This window comes from Anomalospiza imberbis, chromosome 18, assembly GCF_031753505.1.
Source record: "Anomalospiza imberbis isolate Cuckoo-Finch-1a 21T00152 chromosome 18, ASM3175350v1, whole genome shotgun sequence".
Classification (NCBI taxonomy): domain Eukaryota; kingdom Metazoa; phylum Chordata; class Aves; order Passeriformes; family Viduidae; genus Anomalospiza; species Anomalospiza imberbis.
Genome location: NC_089698.1, coordinates 8320018 through 8340847, shown reverse-complemented (window position 1 = coordinate 8340847; position 20830 = coordinate 8320018). Strand labels below are relative to the sequence as shown.

The following is a 20830-nucleotide window of genomic DNA, read 5'->3' as shown; positions in this document are numbered from 1 at the left end:
TATTCTGCCCTTAAATTGAAAAGGTTGTGGCTGTCATTTCTTATTTTTCCTTGCAGTTCCCACTATCTTGAGTTCATTCATTGAATTTTAACCCCCTCCTCAAAGTAATGTCTTAGGAAAAATATCCCAGTTCTGGCAGAAAATGATTGAGTGTTTGGCAGTTTCGTTTACTTTTCTTTCTAAATGTTGCACTGTGCTTTGTGGGACTTGTTGCAAGTTCCCCTGAACTTCAGTTTGTAACATAATAAACAAAATCCAATCCACAAAACCAATCAGAAATAATGTCTGGGTCTGATGTAAATCTGGCCAATGTCTATTAAACGGGGAAACCCAAGTTTTTGTGTGCATCATTGAATTAGAATATGGCTTATGTTCTGCTCTTGGAAAACTTTGGAAAAAAAATCTGTAGCAAACAAGTAGTAGAATGCGATTGCAAACTTCCTTCACTTGTATCTTTTAATTCCTATGCAGAGTAGTGGGAAACATGCACAGAACAACATTGCAACTAATCCAGGAGAGTTCCAGAAACTGGGGACCAAGAGGTACCAAAGTGACAAACTGTCTTCTGAGTTTAAAATCATTATTTTGGAAACGTTAATTTTGAATTCAAGAACTAAATCTGATAGCACTGCTGTCCTCTCTGAACGTTTTCCCTCAGAATGCGTCAGGAGCATCTGTGTTTGTGGGACAGCCCTTGAGCTGTTCCCAGCCCCAGCACCGCTGCGAGGCCAGGCCTGAGCAATAAGGTGTGACAGAGTGTGCTTGGCGGCTGCTGCTGCTGCGTTCAGCACACGGGGCAGGGGATTTAGTGGGTGTTCAGTGTCAGTGGAGCTTCCTCAGCCTCATGGGGCAGAGCCGTCCTGCGGCTGCCCCAGGCCACTCCTGCGCATGCTGAAGGAAAGGAAAGGGAGCCCTTTCCGTTCAGAGCTGAGCATCCTTTGCTGTGTCTCTGCTGCTTCTGCTGCCTTTCCTCCCCAGCCCAGAGCGTGATCCTAGCTCCACAGTCAAACTGCCACACAGTCAACCTGCTGTCTCCCCTTCTGCAGCTGGGGTCTGCTACTGAGTGAATGGATTATTTCCAGAAATCCATCAGTATCTGGGAGCACATATCATTTCAATGTGCAGGAAGCTGAGTTGAAAAAACCCTGACACCTAGGTGGTTGCTTGTACTCCTAAATTCCGTTTTAATACAGCCTCTGCCTTTGCAACCTTTCAGTACTAGTGTGTCAAGCAGTAGATCTCTCTTGGTTTTAATGTCTTGTGTATTTGCTATTTCCTTATTCGTCCCTCTCCTCTGGCTTTCATTTCCAATTTAGTGTAAACAATGACAGCCCAGTACCTCACCTCTGTTGAAAGTAAATTTTTTTATGAGTTAGGGAGCTAAGAAATTTTATGTTTAAGTGTTCTTAGACAGATTCTTTGGCAGGTAAATAAAGTTAAACCACATTCACCTTATTTACGGAAACTTGCATTTCCTAAGCGTTTTCAGGCTTGTGAGAGCACTATTACCAAATTTTCACATCTTTGTGTCTTCATTTGCAGAAAGTTGGTACTGATTTTGTTTCATTTACGCTCACTCAGATTCATAATAAAATAATGCCAAATTATCTGTCAAACTGAAGTGTGTAACTTCTGCATCACCTGAGTCACTGTACCTTTGATCATGTCTGTTGGCATGGAAACTTACCATTCTCTAAATTTTATTTGAAACAAAACTGTAGCACTAGTTTGCTGCCCTCGTTGCTACTCAGTAGTTACTCTGTGGTTGTAAAGCCTCTCAGGTCAAAGACTGCGCCTGTCTGCCTGGCTGTGATCGGATGCCGCGGGAAGGGACGGAAGGGCTGCGCGATCGCAGGAGCTCCGGCTGAGCCGCACCAGCTGCTCCCACCCAGCTGCAGAGGTCACACGAAGACAGATCTCGCTATCAGTTCTCTTGGTGTGTTCTTCATAGTCCAATTGCTAAACTGTGAGACGTGTAAACAAAGTGCTGGCGCGTGTCTGGGGCAGCCTCTGAACAAAGGGATCCGGCACCTGTGTGGCTGAAGGCTGAGGAGGAGAAATCCAAGTGTGAAGTCCTATGATAACTCAGGAAATCAAGCTCTTGTTCTCTCTGGTTCCCTAAGCCATGCTGAATTTTAAACGTGCAGTTGAACATCCACAATGAAAGCAGCGCACTGGTGAAACTACACCCAGGAGTACTGGTATAGGCTTTCTGCAAGTCCATTCTGCTACCCTAATAAAAATTGCTCTCAAAGGCTTTGTGCCATGGTTTTATTTTCACAGAGGTCTGGGAATTAACTGGGATTGTAGTAGTGCTTTAATTTCAACTTGGGTTGTCTTTAAAGCTTTCACAGAACTACTGAGAAATTTCCTTATCTCCCTGTATTTTATGCAATTGAAAGGTTCCCTATTGAGTAGTCTTTTAGTAGTTCATTATTAATTTTTTTAATTAAATGTAAGTTTGGGGTTTAATGCTCTTCATTTAAAAATAACCTACAAAATCTGTTTTTCACAGTACGGTGCTTGGGTAAAGGCTGCCCTCAGGTCTTCAGTGCTCAGCTGCGAGGAAATGCATGCAAAACTCCACAGGTGTGTAACGTCCTGATGGGTGCGATCAGAGCCAGTCCAGCGCTTAGCACATGGAGCAGTTTCAATGTTTATAGTAAGGTTTAAAAGTACCCATGCGGACGCGGTGACAGTTCCGTACCCGACGGAGCTCTGCGTTCCGGCAGCGGCTGCAGGGCGGCGCGGAGGGCACGGGGTGGCGCTGCCAGGTGAGCGCTCCGGGCGCGGGTCTGTCCCGGTGCCCCCCGGCAGCAGCGCCGGCAGCGGCTTCGGGGCCGGGGCATCCCCAGGGGTAACACCTGCCCTGCTCTCACCCGGGCCCGGCACAGACACCTAAGGCGTTTTCTATAATATAGGAAAGAATCGGGAAAAATATCTTCGACAGCATCCTTGATGTTTTTCCTACTTGTACAGCACAAAAACTTCCTCATGTGTTATAGGAAAGGTCAGACAGTTCCCATTAATGACAGAAAGGGAGGTCCTTCCAGCGGTGAGAGCAGATAGGTGAGTGGGTTTGGTGCACTCACGAGATGTAATTAAACCCAAAAGCCTCCTGAAGCTTTGCAATAGAAAAGGTCTGAGTTTATTTTTCATGTAAAAGAATAATGATGATATTGATATATTTTGTATTAAAAATATGGTTAACAAAACCAATTATGTTAAAAAGATCGCTCTTGTGCAGAGAATGAGCATAAACAATCTACAATATTTTTTCCCCATGTGAAAGTCCTTCCAGGAATGACAGGGCTGCAGTTAAGAACATATCAGCACTACGGGGGCTTGTTGGAGGTCGAGTCCTCTGGTGACAGAAATAAAAGGGACAAATACAGGGACCTTCTCCACTCACAGCCATGCTCGTGGCTGGCACAGCTCGTGGTTGTCCTGGGGGGCAGTAGGTGGTGCAGGACCAGTTGCTGCTGCTCTCATACGCAGCAGTTGCTGAAATAGCAGATGGGTCAACAGTTGCTGCTCCGGCAAAGTCATCCAAAAAATAAGAAGCCTCTCCTAAAGGGCTACAGCTGATGTTACTTTCCTAGGCGGGGCTTAACACCAAGAACAACGCAAACAGGCAGACACAATTCCTGCCGAGGTGGCTGCTGACCCCACTGGGCCACGTGTGACTCGACTGCTCCGACCAGAGGAGGGTCTGAGGGTGATGTGTCCCTGCACCCCTCGCTGTCGGTGAGCAGGTACGAGTGGATGGGGAAGGGACTGGCTGCTTTCAGAGAACCAAATGCTGAAGGTGTCCGGGTCTCCTGCGGGTGACCTACGCTGAGTGGGTGCTCCAAAGCAGCACCCGCTCCCCAGCAGGGTTCTTGTTTTGCCATCAAGTCTGAAAGGAGAAATGATCAGACCCCTCAGGGTGCTGTGCTGCAGTGTCTCACAGCCAAGCCTGTCCCCGTGCTGCTCCTTTGCTGGCAGGAACTGAGCCCTGGGAGCGTGTGCTGCACTGGGGCACTGTGGAGGGGGTGTCACAGAAGGAGTTTGGCACATTTTGAGCAGACGTTGTGGCCTTAAAACTGGCAGCTGGGGCTCTGGGGTACTGCCTGGAGCTGCTCAGAGTGGTAGTGTCCATTCCCAGGCTGTTCACAGCTCCTGTGAGCTGTACCAGGGCCTGTGACACTGATAACAGTGACCTGGCTTCTCTGGACATCAGCAACTGCCTGTCTTCAGAGGATGGATGGACGGGTGGATGTCTGCTCATTTATTTAAAGATCCTTGAATGAGCACAGCTGAATGTTCCTGCTTTTGTAATGGCTCTGCAGCTCTGGCTTAATTAATGTTTGGAGTTCATGGAGGCGTTCCCAGGACTGTGAGAAATCATCTGGTCCTTCCCCACAGCCACCGACGGGTGGGACACTGGGGTAGCCTGGGTGCACCATCAGCTCGATAGTCACTGTGCTGCTCTGGGGTGCCTTGGCCGTGAGCTGCAGGACGGCGCTGTCGATGGCACTCCGGATGCTGCTGACAGACATGTTCCTGCCCATGGTGCTCAGGCCTATGTAAAAGTCTGGCCACCTGCAGCCAGAGGAGGGAACACTGCTGTTAATGCTAAAGAGGCAGGTAGAGAATTGTGTTACATCCAGTGAATTAGGAATCAAAATGTACCTAAAATTTAAGATAGAAAACTGGGAGGAGTTTTAAAAAACTTTTAACTATAAACAAAAGTAAAACCAGAACTTTTACTGATTGAAAGCAGGATCCTATTTCAAGCAGTGGTTCTGCAGGGACAGGAAGGCCCAGCACAGCCCCAGCACTGTGTGACAGCACATGGGGTGTTGGGCATCTGTGAGCTCACAGGTGCATTCTATTGTCCCAAAAGGAAAGAGCAGCGCTAAACTGAGAAATGCCACACTATCAAAATAAATTAAGTGTGAATAATAGCCCTCAGCTAAGTAGAAACAAAAGTGACTGAAATAAAAAGGCAACCACCCAGCTAAAGAAACCTGCCAGAATATATGAAAGAGCCATAATAAGTGGACAAAATGTTACTCCTAAAGGACACCACCTACACGCTGTTTCTTAGCTTCACACAATTCTTTGTTTAAGTCTGGCTGCAAGTGTCAGTTCTAAGTGTGGCCTGGACAAGTCCAGGAGACCTGAGCCACTTCTTGTGAAGGCAGAATGAAAATGTTTTCAGAAGAAATCAAGGCTGGATTCTTTACCTGAATGATCACAGAAGGGCCCAGCTCAGCTCTTATTGAGAAGGGAGAAATACCAGCCTGCTGCTGGTGTTCAGAATCACTGATACAAAGAAAAAAAAATCCCCGAAGATAATGTTTCCAGTGGACTGAGGAAGTAATGACATCTGCCCCAAAGGACAAGTGACTGCAAGGGTCTCTAGTGAAAGGCCTTTAACCCATAAAACACTGTCTAAGCTTTTAAGAGAAGGATTGTATTGGGGGAAGGGCTGAGCTTTCAGGGTTTGGCCCCTGAGATGCAGGACACTGACAAGGCTGTTTGCTTACAGCTGTGGTACTACCAGCTCTCAGAGCCTATTGCTTCCCCTTAAAAAATAACTGCTTCTAATTAGTCTCATTCCTGCTGCTTAAAGCTCTTTACTAGGACAGGAAGATGAAAATTTAGTTCTTGAAAGCTTTCCTTAGATAATACTTTTAAAATTCCAGCATTGATGCAGCATTTCTCCTGGAATTCCAGATGCCAGGCTGATGCAGCTTTACTAGAAAGGCTGAAAAGCATACCCTGAAAAGAACATTCCTTTTAAAATGGAAAGTGACTCATCTCTGTTCAAACAAAACTTCCTAAGCCCTTGTGCCCCTGGCACTTTTCTGCTCCTTCTGAACCTTTCTCTAAATCCACAGAGAAAAGAGAAAGATGGTGTTCCATTTTTGAAAGACACTATCAGGAACTGATACAATCTTAATGTTTTACTATAAAAAAGGATGAGTAATACCTGTCTTACCTTATTCCATGCTTTGTAAACACATCCACTGTGTTAAAAGAATCTTCTTCTACTCCCAGGTAAAAGTCCATCAGGGATGGTGGAATCCAGTCACAGTTATGAAGGCCTGGCTCTATGGGGACACGTGTGTACTTAATCCCATATTCCTCTAATACCTCTGCAAATACATGCCTGACCTCTGCAAGTAAAACCAGAGACTGCAGTCAGGAGTTGGATAACCAGCTTCTTGTGTCCCCTGCAAGCTGTTAGCACAGAGGCTTCTTTCCTTTCTGTGTTTAAGAAAATAAAATTTCATTTGGTTTATCTTCTGCTGAAATCCATCTGTATGGGAGTTACCTTCTATACTGGAAACATTTCTCCCTGAACTTCTGCTGTAAGTGCCTTGTCATTCTTCCTTTCAGCACTGAGCCTTTAGTCCAGCCCCCTTCTAAGTGAGTGACTCTGGTCTTGGAGTGCACCAGAGGTGACTGCACTGTCAGGGACAAATTCTTCATCAAGGCCTTGTACAGCCAGAGCAATGTTATCTGGAGGCAGTTAGTACTGGAGTGGGAAAACTTTGATTCTTTTCTCACTCCGTTTTCCATCTGTGTACCACAATGACTTTATTTGCAAAGCAAGGACAAAAGATCCCTGCTCATGTCTAAAGCTGAGACTTGCAGGAGGGGACTGGGGTGGGAACACAACGGACAGGATGGAGTTCTTGTAGCACCTGAAAGAGCCACCAGCCACAAGCTCCATCATTCCAGTTTAAACTGGCCAGTCTGCTGCTGGCTTTGGTCTGCCTCCTTCCGTGTGGGTGAGAACATGGAATTAGGATGCTGAGGAGAATTACTGGTCCTTGGAGGAAGAGGTGTAACCCGTGCCGTTTGTGTCATTAATGCCCTGGTGCTGCTATGGGAAGGTCCAGGGCTCCAGGCAGAGTCTGGGTCTGGGCAGAACTGTGGGCTCAGGTGGGAACATTCAAACTGCAACTGCCAGCAGTGTCTCGTGGTGGGGCTTATTGCCCATACAGGGAGCTGTGGCAGGGAGAGTCCCCTCTGAGCTGAGTCTCTTACCTGCTTGGTGCTGGGAAGAAGATTTCCTTCTTACCTGGGAGAACATGGACGTGCTGGTGCCCATCCATGTGAGGAGGTAGGTGACCTGTCAGCTCATGGAACAGCTCCACTTGGGCCTTTAGCTCCTGCTTCACCTGTGCAGCAGAGAAGGGTCACAGCAAGACCTGGCAGAGGCTGAGAGCAGGGGAGTGATGGGGCTGCTGGGACCTCACTGGGCAGGAGTCGGGATCTAGCTCGGGGAAGCAGCAGGTGCTGTGGTTGTACAGGGATGTGCAGCACTGCTGGGCTACCCAGAGCCTCCCTTGGGCACGGGGCTCTTTGTGGTACTGCTTATGGGGATGGTGCTGATGGGGATGCTCTACCTACACAGGATATTTGAACACCCATTTCTGTTTAAAATGGGTGCAGTTTTGATCACCTGAACATGTTCATCCTTGCTCATGGGGCAAAACCAGCCATCTCCCTAGAGAACCAAAACTTCTCATAAGCTGATCAAAAGCCTGGTACCTACTTAGGACTTTTCTGTCATTTGCTCTTTACTAATCTCTAGGTTCTTTGTAAATACCTGTTCTAATGCCCCCTCTACCTCCTCAGATAAATAGTTAACAGTGTATACAGGCACTGAATCAGGGAGGAATGGGCTCTCAAAGGCTGCAGAGCCTTTGGCAGAATGAGGCCCAGAACCTAAAAGCCAGCTCAGGCTGCACAGGCAGAGTTCATCTCTAAGCCTACTCACAGCTGGGATCTGGGAAAGGTCCTCAGCTGTTACGTGCTGGGATAAATGCAGGCTGATTTGTATCAGAAAGGCAAGTTGTACAGCTGTATGTGGCCTTCTCCTACCTCTGACATATTCAGGAGACCTTTTGATAGAGCTGTTCTGAATCCCATTTTTCCATGGAAGAATCCATCTTGGTTGAGCAGAGAAGAGTTTGTCTTGAGCACCTCACATACAGGGGAGCCCTCAGAGAGGTTGGCATGCAGGCCTATTGGGATGTTATATCTGTAAGAGAATGAAATGTCTGCCAAGCTTTGCACCTCCTTCACTGGGGTCAAAGAGGGGGAGATTAAAGTGTAAGAACCACACTGATCTTAGAGGTGTTGCAGTACTCACTGGAGTACATCTTTGTATCTCTGCTCTGCCAGAAAGGATGACAGAGTGACCCCAGCCAGAGCAGGACATCTCCAGGTAACAACCCTGAGCACTCTACCCAGGGCCAGCCTGTGAGTGCCCCCAAACCCTGCCCCCATCCTGGCTCACAGCACGCGGTATCTTGGGCTAAATGCTGTAACTGCACTCCAGGAACCACAGCCACTGATAACCAACTGAAAAATCCAGATCTTGCAGCTTTTTCTGAAGTGCTCCATTAGCCCTTGCTAGGTATCCCCTTGAGTTGTTCACCCTGTTAAAGATGGTACATTTATGAGACATTTCAGTTTTACTTGAAGTCTCCTAAAGCTGCCCTTAAGTAGAATCCAGTAATTTATATATAAACAGTGCCCAAGGAAGCTGTTATGGCAGCAGCACAGGCTACAGGTGGAAATACAAGGGGCTGCAGCTGGAATTGCCTGCAGTGGCCAGGCTTCTGTGTACTGGAACAATCACTCAGTGAGTGGCAAGGATGAGCTGTACAGAGCAGCATCTCCCTAGCACAGCCAAAGAAGGATTAGTGCAAGGAGGCCCACAGTGAAGTGTAGAGCCTTGCTAAGGAGTCCCAGGGGTATGACTGATTACCCAGCTGCACATTTTAAGAATGCTGTAGTATTAAAAAAAAGGAACTACGTAGCTGGTGTGGCTGCAGAGCTCCCCTCAGGGCTTAGCAGAGTGCTGGTGTTTCCTTCTTGGTCTGTGCTGTGGATTCCCCTACAATGAGAACAGGACTTGTGCATGCTTGCATTTGTGCTGGGTCTCATTAGCATTTCTGGAAATCCTCAGAATCAGTAGCCAAAATGATGCTTTGAAACTTTTTCCAAGACAACCCGTGGCCTCTGGCTGACCCAGTGAGTGGATGACAGAACTGCAATGTTCCATCTGTGCTGCCCAGTCTGAGTCATGGTGCAGAGTGAATTTCAAGGCAATAAGTCTGTGATGTTTTAAATCCTTCTTGGAACTTCTGCATGGAGCTGTTAAAAGTGGGTGGGGTGTGTCCCTGGTACAGCCCTTGTACCACAAGGAGAAAACAAAAACAATCTCCATTGAGGCAAAGGGTGCAAAACCGAGATCTTCCCCTTGTCTGACATCTGAAGCTGACTGGTGAAGCACCAGCTCACTGGAGACAGCACTGTGGATGGATTGGACCGAGTCAGTCATTTAGCTCATTCAGGTCCTAAGGCTTTGGCCCTTGAAGGACTGAAAATTTTTTTCCTGGCTCTTCCCATGTCTTGTGATCCAGGTAGATGGTGCAGTCAGTTGCTAGATACTACTTCTCAAAGACATAAATGTCAGGAGTCAAATTGTATGCACAGCTCTGTGGAACAGAATTAGACCTTTGTGTGATTAAGGAGCTTGAATGTTTGTTTAATGGAGCAAAACAGCTTGTGGAGAAAAAGGTCCTCTCTGGCTCCTCTGATCTGGTGATTTCTGTGCAGCAGGGCCCGATTGTTTCACCAATGACAAATGTTCATCATAACGGGGGCCTGAGCACATGTGCCCAGCAACTCTTGGCTAGTACAGGAAGTGAAAGGTGTGTCACTGCGGGAGACAGGCTGCAGGGCAGCACAGGAGGCAGCTACAGTGCAGAAGGGCTGCTGTGGCAGGAGGGCTTCCTCTCCATCCTGTGACCAGCTGGGCACCCTGCACAAGCCCAAAGGCAGAGGGGAAGCCTGTGGTTTTCTTTTGGTTTTCTTTTAGACATCCACCCCAGATTCTTTATTGTGTCTCTGGGAAGTTCTTACTGCCTCAGCTGGAGTATTATTTGTACCACAGCCAGTGCTGTTTGCAAGAAAAAAAGGATTCCTGTGTTACCATGAATCAGCAGATGGACTTTTTCTGTTGAGTACTTTCTTTCTCGTGTGTTGTGGGAGGGCAAGAAATGAACAGCTGAGCCTCTCAGTGTTGTCTCCCAGGAGCATCAAATGAACTGCCTCCAATTGTGCAATGCCTCAAATGCTGTGAGAGAGGCTATTTCCAGGAGAAAGCAAGTCCCTCTGACAGGTGTGGGACACCAAGGAGCCAAGGGCTGCACTGAGGAACATGAGAGCAGCTCCTGGCCAGAGCCGAACCCAGCCCCAGAGCTGGGGAATGTGCAGAATGTGGAAGTGCAGAGAGAGCTGGCCTTGTCCTCGGGTAAGAGGAGACCCAGACTGTAATATTAGAGCATGTTTCAGAGCTTTGCCTAACACCAGCTGAATATCTTAATAGTTTTCTCGTGGAGTCAGTCCTGGTTTGACAGACTGCGCATGCTGAGGCGTCTGGAGAGGAACTGCTTGTGTTTAATGGCTCTGGGATAGAGGCACTGAAAGCAAAACTCAAAATGCTGCACATGAGAAACTTGTTCAGAAATAAGCATCTGTCGGAGGTGCACAGAAGAAGGCATGCTGGGAAGGTTGTCAGGATATAGGGAGAAGGGCAGATCAGTAGGTACAGCAGAGTTCTGCTGCAAGCTCGCAGGGAAAAAAGTTCAGGAATATTCTGAAAGGGCCCACTTTTCAGAGCACATATGATTGTTTCTGCTACAGAAATATACTTTGCAGTTGCCCACATCTTTCAAAAGACGGTAAAATAGCTGCTAATTTGTTGACTGAAATACTGAAGCAGAGACAAGCAGCTTACATAGCATGTGATGCTGCCCTGGGACCAGAGCTCAGCTGTTGTGGGTTTGGCCTCATACTCCTCTGCCCAAGCCGTTTCCAGATGGGACAGGGTGAGCCCTGCTGGTCATTAACTGCTAATTGCTCACACAAAATGCAAAAAAAAAAAGGGATTGGCATTGGGCTTCAGGCAACAGTTCAGTTTCTGCACACAGCTACCATTACCGAAACAAAATGATGTGAAGAATCTACTTGGTGTCCCTAAATCCTTTTTGGTGACTCTTTTAAGCTGCAATGACCCTTCCAGTCTGTTTGGAGCGGCCCCTCTGTGTTTGCAATTCTGTCCCAGTGCCCGAGGGAATGCAGAGATGAAGCAGGATTTAGCACAGGGGTTCACTTCACTCCTGATAAAGCCACAGGACATTGGCTACAGGTATGCGCTCCTACAGCAGGAGCAATATTAGACTGAGCTGCTTGGGAACTTGTGGAGAAGAGGTTCAGGCCACTGGGGTCAATGCACTAGTGAGCTGTTTGCACTGAAAGTTGGCTGTTACCTCTGTGGCTCTCTTCTCAGCATTCCCTGTAGAGGTGGGGGGATAAAAGGAGAGGCTTGTGCAGGAGGAAATATCCTTACAGCAGGTGCTAGAAGGAATTCATCCTGGAAAGATTTCTGAGTCAGCAGGCCCAGTCCAGTTATCAAAGAGAAAGGAAATACAATCAGTTAAACTGCTTACTTTTCAAGTACTTGCTTGTTTTGGCACACAAGTGCTCTGAAGAAATGTCTCTGCTGAGGCAACGTGCAGCTGCAATCCCTGTGCATTGACCCTGGAGATGGGCACTGCACTGAGTCACTCTGTGGCTGGTGGATGAGTAACAGTGTCCTGGGTCCTGCCTGGCCATGCCACAGGACAGTTGCAATGGCTGTGGGAATTATGAGATTTGCCAAGCACTGTTCCAATTGCCTTGCTGAAGGCTGGATGCTCTGGCATAAGCATGGCACTTTACCTTTTCCCTTAATGGGCAAACAGATCCCACCTTCAACAACCTATTTGTATCATCCAGGAAACTGCTGATCATCAGGTTTCAGCCCAAGTGTGAGCAAAGTCAGAGCCTCATGTAAATATCTGTATCTCAACTCTTGCTCCAGTGAATACCCAAGTGTCTGAAGCCAGACAAAGCAAGGCTTTGAGTAAAAATGTACACTTCTTAGTTTCCTTATGTTGGCATTTGTATACTTCCTCACACACACATTTTCACCAGTCAATAATATCTGTCTTTCATCAAATAGCATATTTTCTTGCTCTATTACTGCTAAAAACCTATTTCTTCTGCCAGAAATGCTCTAAAGCCTCTGCAGTGTTGAGAGCTGGTGCTGTAACATAGCTTAGGGACCCGAGTTTCTGTTGTAATTACATCTTTTATCAAGTGCAGCTCTTGTGTCTGTAGCCTTACATCAGTAAAATGGGCTGTTGACAGTAAAGCCAATATGATCTGGGATTCTAGTGTAAGGCTTCAGATTGGATCCCACCCCTATCCAAACAGTTCAGCAGAGGAATTGTCTGCTGTGTGATTAACAGTCACATACAAGGGTTGATGAGAAAGCATGAGAGATTTCTAGATTAGTCAGATATTAACTGGGAGGGTCAGAATTAAGTCACAATTTACACACACATTTTGCAATTAGGGTTGATGGGAAAGGAAGTGAAAACATAGAGAGTGATTAAATGCTGCTTTGTTAGATTCTTCTGTTACATGTACCCAGATGTTGTGGGGGCTTCAGCTGATGTTCAGTATTAAATTTTAAAAAACACCCAGGAAGACTGAGGTTGTGTTCTAAAATATGTCATTCTTCATAAGCTATTTGGACACAAATGGAAAAAGGTCCTAAAGCTCAGTGATACCTGAGCTGTTTGAGGTAAAGGGGAGGTGTGGGGGGATATAGCAGCAAACTGTTAGGTGTCTCTATTTCTATCTCCATATTTCTAAGGCAAAATTAAGGCATCTCCTCATTTCAGGTTACAAAACAACCCTTCCAGTTTCTGGGAAAGGCTCTGTAATAATCACCAGGAAGTCTGGCTGACTTCAAGGCAGGGCCTGTTAAGTAGAAAATTGAGATTATATTATATGGATAAGCAGGAAATCACAGTCAGTCGAGGCCCCATAAAGAGGAAAGTTTTGAATTACTGAAAAAACTCTCAACCCACAATGGCAGTCTGTTCTCCCACCTGCTGCTCTGGTTATGTTCTTCTCTGGCAGATGCTATCAATAGGTTTGTCATTTGGTGATGGATCAGACCTCTGCTGAAACTTCTCTGTTGCCAGAAATGAGTGTGCCCCTTCTTTCAGCCCAGTTGTGACAGTGGATGAGGAAAGCCCAAGGTGCTGAGCCTGAATGTTAAGGAAGGTGTATTTTTTACTGCTTAGTTCTGCTGTTCTGCAGTTGGCTTGTGTTAGAGCTGATACAAAGATCTGCTGACTATCATCACATGTCTGCCAAGGCTTTTAATCAAGACTTGGGGCAACAGATGGTATACCCAGAAACGACAGAATTATTGTGAAAATGAAAGGAAGAAAGAAATTTCAGAGAAACTGCGTTCCTTTCTGAAGGATGCAAAGTCCTACATTGTAAGACAGCATGAGGTGCTTAGGAAGGAAAAGTTGTGTACTTATTAATTAGCTCTGCCTGTGTCAAATTAACTTAAAACCAGGTGAGGAGTGAGAGCTTAAGACTTGCAGTTGCAAGCAATCATGTAATAGAGAGTTTATCAAGAAGCCATAAAAGCAGTCCATCACTGACAATCCTGGCACCATGTGTGTGAAAGACCAAATTCCACAGCACTGGAATGTGCCCCAGGAAAGGACAAGCTACTTGCTTTAGCCTCTTCTGTCAGCTGGGGATAGATCCACTCTTCCTGCTTACCCCACTGGTCAAGGCTGAATAGGGGAAGACAAACATGAGGAGAAAAAAAACAACAGGCAGACTTTCATCCCATAAAATAAAAAGTCTCAATATTTATGGTGGGATGGGAGATGTCACCAAGCAGGGGAATAATATTGGCAAGGCAGTCAAGCAAGTGATCCTTTCCCATTTCTGCACCACAGGATGAGGACTCAATGACATTTCTAGCAAGCCTGACCTATTTGTCATCTGTGTAGAAAGAGTTTGCAGTCAGCCTTTGTAACATGAACAAACATCTCAGGGGTGACACAGGGGTTTGTTTACACACACAGGTGCCAATTAGCAGCAGCTGAATCTGGGCTTGCATTACAATGAGGAAACCTCTTCTCCACACCTACTAATGCTCCTGCCATGGCTGGGGAGGGCGGAATACACCTGCAGAGAGTTACACAAATGAGGAACTGTAGAACCTGTGCTGTTGATTTTCAGAGCTAGCAGATGTTCTCAAAGTCACCCTGCTTATATGCTCAGAAACAGATTTAAATCCATTTCATTCACATTGACAATTCAAAATTACATTTCCCCCATGCCCATAAGCCCGCCGCCAAAATCAAATAATCTAATTGTAGCAGCAGGCTGCAGCCTCTGCGGTCCCCTGCCCTCTAACCTGGCTTTTCACACCCATATCAGCTGCCAGCACCAGTGTCATGACCTGGATTCAAAGATGCTTTTAAAACCTCTGATTACATGGCCTACTTCCTGGCTATGGAAATGAGGCCAGGTGGATTCTATTTTAAAAGCCTGCTAAAGACCGTGGCTAAAATAGCTGACAATCTTACCAGGCCACTGGGGCTTAAAGGGTTTCACAGTGCCTCTGTGTCTGAGAGATGTGCTGGTTTTGTCTCTGTGTGTTATATTTCATTTACTAATAAGATTTTAGGAACCTTACTGGTGTCGTGCCTCTCCCCTTCTCATTCCCAGGCAGCTCCTCCCTCGATGTTTGTGGGGAACCTCTACCCTTTTACAGACCAGATTGCCACTAACATGGAACCCTGGCTTTCCTCCACCACCCTACTCCAAAGAAGCTACAAGCAATTTTCAAGTAACCCTAAAATCACAGCAAATTGAGGAGAGATGTTCAGTGAGAACAAGGTCAGCAGGACTCTCATGAAACTCTTCCCCACAGCAGCTGCATTTGAAGCATAAGGTCTCAGTTTATTTAGTAGTAATACAGCTCCTTTCCTAAATTGTTTCTCAACCTTGATGATCTTTCTTTCAGGGCATATTCCTGCTTCCAAGCACCTGCCCACACCAGAGCTGAAGGATTAGCTGGGTTTTACCTCCTAAACACAAATAATTCTTCCTATTAAAGGATTTGCTGGACTAGACTATGAGACTGACACATAGCATTTGATCCACTGCAGAGCTAACTGTGCCAGCAGCCTCTGAAGTTGGTGAAGAAGTGAAGGTGGTAGGTACAAGGTATTGTCCCTTTCTTTATGTATGCATTTTTACAGATGTGTTTATCAAGCCTAGAATTAATAGAAATATTGATGTGCTTTTTAAAAAAGGTTTACGGCGTGGGGAAAAAGTCAAGTTTTCCACTGCCTAGTTTTATAAATAAGCCTTTGCAGAATCACACCTTTGCCTAATTGTGCAATGAGCCTGGTTGACCTTGTGTTCAACCTGGGTGAAATGGATCAATTAAATGAGCTTTAAAGACTTGTGCTTTTATGCTCTTATACTTCTAGGGGTAGCAGATTAGTCTGAGTATATAATGTGCACTTTCCTTCTGATGATGCATTTTTAGAAGCGGGGAAGGAGAAAGTCTGACAAACCCAAATTCTACCAGTCAAATAGTGGAAATGGCTTCCTATCCTGATGGGGGGGAAAGGAGCAGTGGCCAATACTAGAGAAGGACCATTACTGCTATTAGTTTGCAGATCACTAGTTTTATTATGAAGAGTCTTAGTAAATGTGTCTGAATACAGTTTCCTTATACCAGCCTGAGCTATGATAGAGTGTTTATTCTGGGACTACAAAACACTAAATTTCCCAGGCTTGGTTTTTCGTGGAGGATGTCCACAAAGGAGCTAAAGAAAGTAGCTTACCTCCTTGCCAGCTTGGCTGCATCTGCTGCAGCACTTCCGTTGACTAGAAGGGACACGTTAGATACTGCACCAGCCAGGAAACAGTCCACGATGCCTTGGTTTCTCCGAGGGCAATAGCCGAAGTCATCTCCAGTTACTATTAGCTTTACCTGAAGCATCCTTAGATGTCATCCCTTGCAAAAAAAAGTAAAAGGAGGTTAAATCGGAGCACTCGGCAGCCTGTAGATCACAGGCAAACAGGAAAAGATAGGCTTACCGCGGGCAAACCCAATCGTGACTCAGCCCCTAGCTCCTCCTGCTCCACCTCAGCCCGCCGCTGCCGCGCAGCTCGCACAGCGGCAGGATTTGCGTGTGGCCGGCGGCCTCACAGCATCCCTGCCAGCTCCTTCGGGAGAGCACCAGCCGTGCCCTCCCCTGTGGGGGCAAACCCTTGCGTGCACTTTGTACCTCTGCCGATGAGGAGCGAAAGCTCAGGGACTTGGTGGAATGATTTAATCGATCGAGGGTGCGTCAGAGGGTCAAATTCCATTCCCGGGCACACCCTCGCCCGCGGTGCCCAGTGAAGTGGCACGGGCGCGGATCACCTGAGGCAACCCTGCAGCCGTGACGTCTTTGCGGCCACCGATCCCCAGCTCCATCGGGCGCGGCCAGAAGGGGTGCGGGCCGTGTCCCTGGGGAGAACAGGGATAGAGCAGCCTCCGGCGGCCCGGCCCTGCCTTCCCGCTGCGGCCAGCCCCCCTCCCGCGCCCGGGGCGGTGCGTACCTCCGCTCCGGCCCGATCCGGGTCCCAGGGCAGCCGCCAGGTGTGGGCGGCCGCGGCCGCCGCTGCCCCTGGAGGGACGCTGTGCCCGCGCCGCCCGGCCGCGCATCCCCCCTGCCCGCGCTCCGAGCGGCCCCAGGCGGGAGCTCCCGCGGCGAGGCGAGCCCGGGGCGGCCCCGCCGCAGCGCCGGCGCCTCCGAGCGCGGCCAGCACCGGGGAGGCCCCGCCGGCGGCCCCTAGCGGCGGCGGCCCGCAGTGCCGCCAGGCCCGGCGCAGCACGGCCCGGTGCGGCCCGCCCGGGGCGACCCGCCGCTCTCTGCGCCGCTCTCTGCGCCGCTCTCTGCGCCGCTCTCTGCGCCGCTCTCTGCTCCACATTCCCTGGGTGAGATCCGCCTGTGGCCGAGGGTGGGACAAGCAATTTAGTTCGTGCTCTGTGCCGGCTTCAGCGCAAAACTGATGATCCCAACGATGGCACGCATATATAATCCTGCAGTCAGTGGCCGTCACAGCAGCCACTTGCTTGTTTTCCGCCGCCTTGGTTTGCTGGCAGTGTACACTCAGTCTGACTCCAGAGTCGCAGGGCAGCAAACCCTGGCCAGGAGGTCCCATGGCTCTTGGTGCTGGGCTAGGGAAGGGCAGGGAGAACAGATGAGAGTTTCACGAGTTTCACGAAGGGCAGCTTCTAACATGCTGTCATTCAGTGCTGGATGTCAGCCAGTCCTCCATCAGGCTGCATGTAAAATCTTATTTGCCCTGGCATTGAACTGTTTTTTCTTACTGCAGAAAAGCTGTTCGGATCCACCAGAATGAAAGCAAAAGTGCCAAGTACTCAGCTGGAAATGGAGAGTGGAAGATACTGTTAGCCTGCATTTTTCACCTGTGGAAGAGGATGAAGTTCTATCAAAGCAGAACAACCCCCTTCTTGGTCTGTAATGTTATCCTGAAATATTCACCCACTTCTGATATTGCAGGAGAAACAACAGACTCATGTTTGAGGTAGTGAGAATGGCAGCTCAGAAAGTGCCGTGGTAACATGTCCATGGATCCAGGGTAGCTGTCTTGGTGTTTGCTGTAACTTGTCCCAGGAAGCAGGGATCGCACTGGGACTGGGACTCTTCCACAGATGATGGTGATTTCCACCTCTGAACCTGTGCCAGCATGAAGGTAAGTACAGAAACAGGTGACAAGCTAAGCACTGGCTTCTTGGAAGAGCAGCTGGAGTGAAATGGGGTGGAAAAGGCTTTAAGGGCCATTTCTGTGGGAATGGTCTGACAATCCTGCTGCTTAATTCGTGTATAAAGAATGTATAAAGAAACCAAAGCCTCCAGGTGTCTCCTTTTTCAGCAGAGTTCAATTCCTAAAAGAGAGCCAGCGTGCCCATGCCCCAAAGTCAAGGACATGACTTGTAGGCACAGCCAGAGACTGACTGTCTTCAGCAAAGCAAGGACCATCAGTTTGGAGAAAGAAGTGCACCTCAGCAGAGGAAATTGTGCCATTTTCACACCTGAAGTTTGAAACATCTGTGGGGGGGCATGAACACCTGTGGGAGTAGTGTTTTTCCAGGTCTGTCTCCTAACCAGGAATTTGGAATCACTGAGTTAAGGTAGGTTGCGCCCCTGTTGATCTTTAGGCTCTCTTCAATTGCAGTCCACATAGCAAACTGCTACAGAACTTTGTTTCCATTAGCCTGAGAGCACTTTGAGGGGCAGCTAAGTTTTGGATGACAATTTGTAAGTTTATTTTGATACTTTGAAGGAGAAAAATAAAATCAGAATGAGTGGTAGAAATATTGTTCATGGTAGAATTTGGTTCCTAGGCTGTGCTCTCCCTATAGGCCCCGAAATGGGCAGCGCTGGGAGCATGGGAGACTTCTGCTGCATCAACAGGGGACAGCTGTTGTCGCTTTCTTACTATTTCTTGTTCTTCCCTGCTCATGTAAATGAATAATGACTACTGGAAATAATGGTGAGAGCTGGAAGACAGCCTTCTGCCTCTTCAGTGACATTTTCTCTTAGAAAAAAATTATATGAAATGAAATTCAAGACAGTTCATGTTAAAATGCTGTAGACAACTTGCTAAATCGTCATTCAGGCAATTCCTGTGAGTTTTCTGTCATTTGATAGTTGTATAGTTCTGTTACAGAAAAGTTTTTGATGTTCTGTAAAGGTTTCCAGTGCCCTTGGCATTTCAGAGGAGATATTTGTGCACCTGCTACTTGCTTCCCCTTCTGGGAGATGAACATCACAGCCTGCCCACACTCCCCAAGAGGCTTCACTTACTCATGAGCGCTGTTAGTATAACAGCTGAAGTCAGCACAATTCTGAAGTAATGTCATGGATCATAAAATAAGCACCTCCTCTCTTTGCCAATGCAAACTCTGGGGTTTTCTGTCTCGTTCTAGAACTGTCAGTGCTCCCTGACTCTGCACAGGTGAGAGGCACAACATAAGAATCTTAGACAAAGCTTGGCTTCTCAGCCTTCTTAACCTTAGTACGCATTTAATGCTATTAACAGTAACATCCTTCTTAAATATTTCATGCACTTCCTGGAGGCTTTTCTTTTCTGATTTCATACCTATTTTTCCGGCTCTCCTTCCTGCCACTGGAAGCAAATATTCCCCAGCAAGCAAACCTTGCCCCTGTGCCACATCCCCTTAGCAGCAGTGCTCCCTCTGCAGCCTGCACTCCCAGCTGGCTGCCAGGATTGTCCTTTGCTGAGCCTCACAGAGCCCAGAGGTGAAAGGCCATTACAAATTCAACCTGGAGCTGAAAGGCAAGGCAGACTTCCTCTGGACAGTCCTTCCTCTGTAGTGAAGACAGGCACATTGGCCAGGATTTCTGGTGGAGCTGCATAAACCAGGACATGGAATAAGGAAAGGCTGCATCTTCCAGCTTAACTAAAACAAAACACAGCCCTCCATCAGCTTAGCTGCAAAAGCCAGCAGGAACCTTCACCATCCTCAAGTGCTTCACTGCTTTTGAGCTTGAATTTCTTTCCCTGAACTTTGAGTTAATCAGTAGAAATGTTGAGGTTTCCTGTATTTCACAAAAGTGTTTTCCAACAATTACTGCTTCCAACAAGGCGTCTGTTTACATGTTGACATAAAAAATGTGTTTTCTTTTTCTTGTTCCCTTGGCTGCAGTTAGTTAGTTCATTTGGGATTACAATGGTAACACATTAGGACTTTGTTTTTCTTTTCCTTGAATGAAATTGTGTTGAAAGTGTAAACTGTAAAAGGCATTGAAATTAGATAAAATAAAATTCATTTTTTAAATGAAAAGACACAACCATCTTCTTCTCTGTCCCAGCCTCCAAGGTTTTGTAAATCTTTGAAGTTCAGTGGCTTCTGTAGAAATGTTTAAACTACAGTTTTTCATCCATAGAACAGCTTCCTCCACCCTGCACCAGAAAGGTTGAAACCCCCGAACTCTGGGGGATTTCACTCTGCTAAGAGTGAAAGGCTTCCCTGGTTACCATGTGACACAGCCAGGCAGTACCTGTCACCTTCCTTCACCTATGTCTGAAACACCTGAATTTACACCAGCACAAAATAGGTACTGCTTAACTGTGCACATTAATAGCTAAACCTAGACTATCTGATTCCATTAACTGTTTGATTGCATCGGGTATTCAGTTTGACATAAAGTTGTTTTAAAAGATGCACAGGTGTTCTGTGGAATTTTCAGAATTACATTAATATTTACCTACCACTGAGACAGATGTCTAGAGGTTTTTCAATTCCCATGAAGAACTAAGTTATTTTAAAAGCTGCCTGATGTAACATACATTGCATTTTTACATTCTTATTCTAAAATAGAAGCTAATCATCAAAACAACAATTCCAATCCATGCCTACAAGTTCTAAATAACTTCCTCAGCTTCAACTTACACTGTCTAAACAAAAGCCGAGTTAGGGCTGAACCTGATTATTGCAAATGTTGATCAGGAGTCATTAAAACAAATTAAAGATACCAGAGGCAGGTCCTTATGTTAAGGGGAAAAAAAAAGAATGATGCAAACATTGGTAACACCTCAGCAGTGTTACTACACAGGAAAGTTAATCTGGCAGATCACTTACAGTGATTGTTGTCACCTCCCAGCATCGCTGAAAACATGTGAAAAATCTTAGTTGATCAAATGGAAATGCAGAGTAATTCCTTTGGGGTTCTCAGGGGAGATCCCCTGCTCTTGAAGGACAAGCATCAGGCAGGAGAGTGGCTGAGAGATGGCAACAGTGACACAGATCACCAGGACTCTGCAGAACTTCCCA

The 20830-nt window shown here is 47.0% G+C and overlaps 1 protein-coding gene and 1 long non-coding RNA gene across 5 annotated transcripts; one reads left to right on the top strand and one right to left on the bottom strand.

Moving 5' to 3' along the window:
• Positions 1 to 36: 36 nt before the first annotated feature.
• YDJC (YdjC chitooligosaccharide deacetylase homolog) lies at positions 37 to 20830 on the bottom strand. Of its 4 annotated transcripts, none has more exons than XM_068208860.1 (6): positions 20639 to 20830; positions 15801 to 15973; positions 7885 to 8044; positions 7079 to 7178; positions 5990 to 6167; positions 37 to 4584 (listed from the first exon to the last, which is right to left on the bottom strand). In XM_068208860.1, the coding sequence occupies exons 2-6, from the start codon at positions 15956 to 15958 to the stop codon at positions 4275 to 4277; spliced, it is 906 nt and encodes a 301-aa protein (XP_068064961.1). In that variant the 5' UTR covers positions 15959 to 15973; positions 20639 to 20830; the 3' UTR covers positions 37 to 4274. The 4 variants fall into 4 exon arrangements, with proteins under 4 accessions (XP_068064961.1, XP_068064959.1, XP_068064963.1 ...); XM_068208858.1 differs by lacking the exon at positions 20639 to 20830 and adding an exon at positions 16564 to 16661; XM_068208862.1 differs by lacking the exon at positions 20639 to 20830 and adding an exon at positions 16385 to 16408.
• On the top strand, positions 14304 to 15992 carry LOC137484753 (uncharacterized). The gene is made up of 3 exons (XR_011005007.1): positions 14304 to 14841; positions 14969 to 15171; positions 15749 to 15992. It is a non-coding gene; the product is annotated as an uncharacterized lncRNA (long non-coding RNA).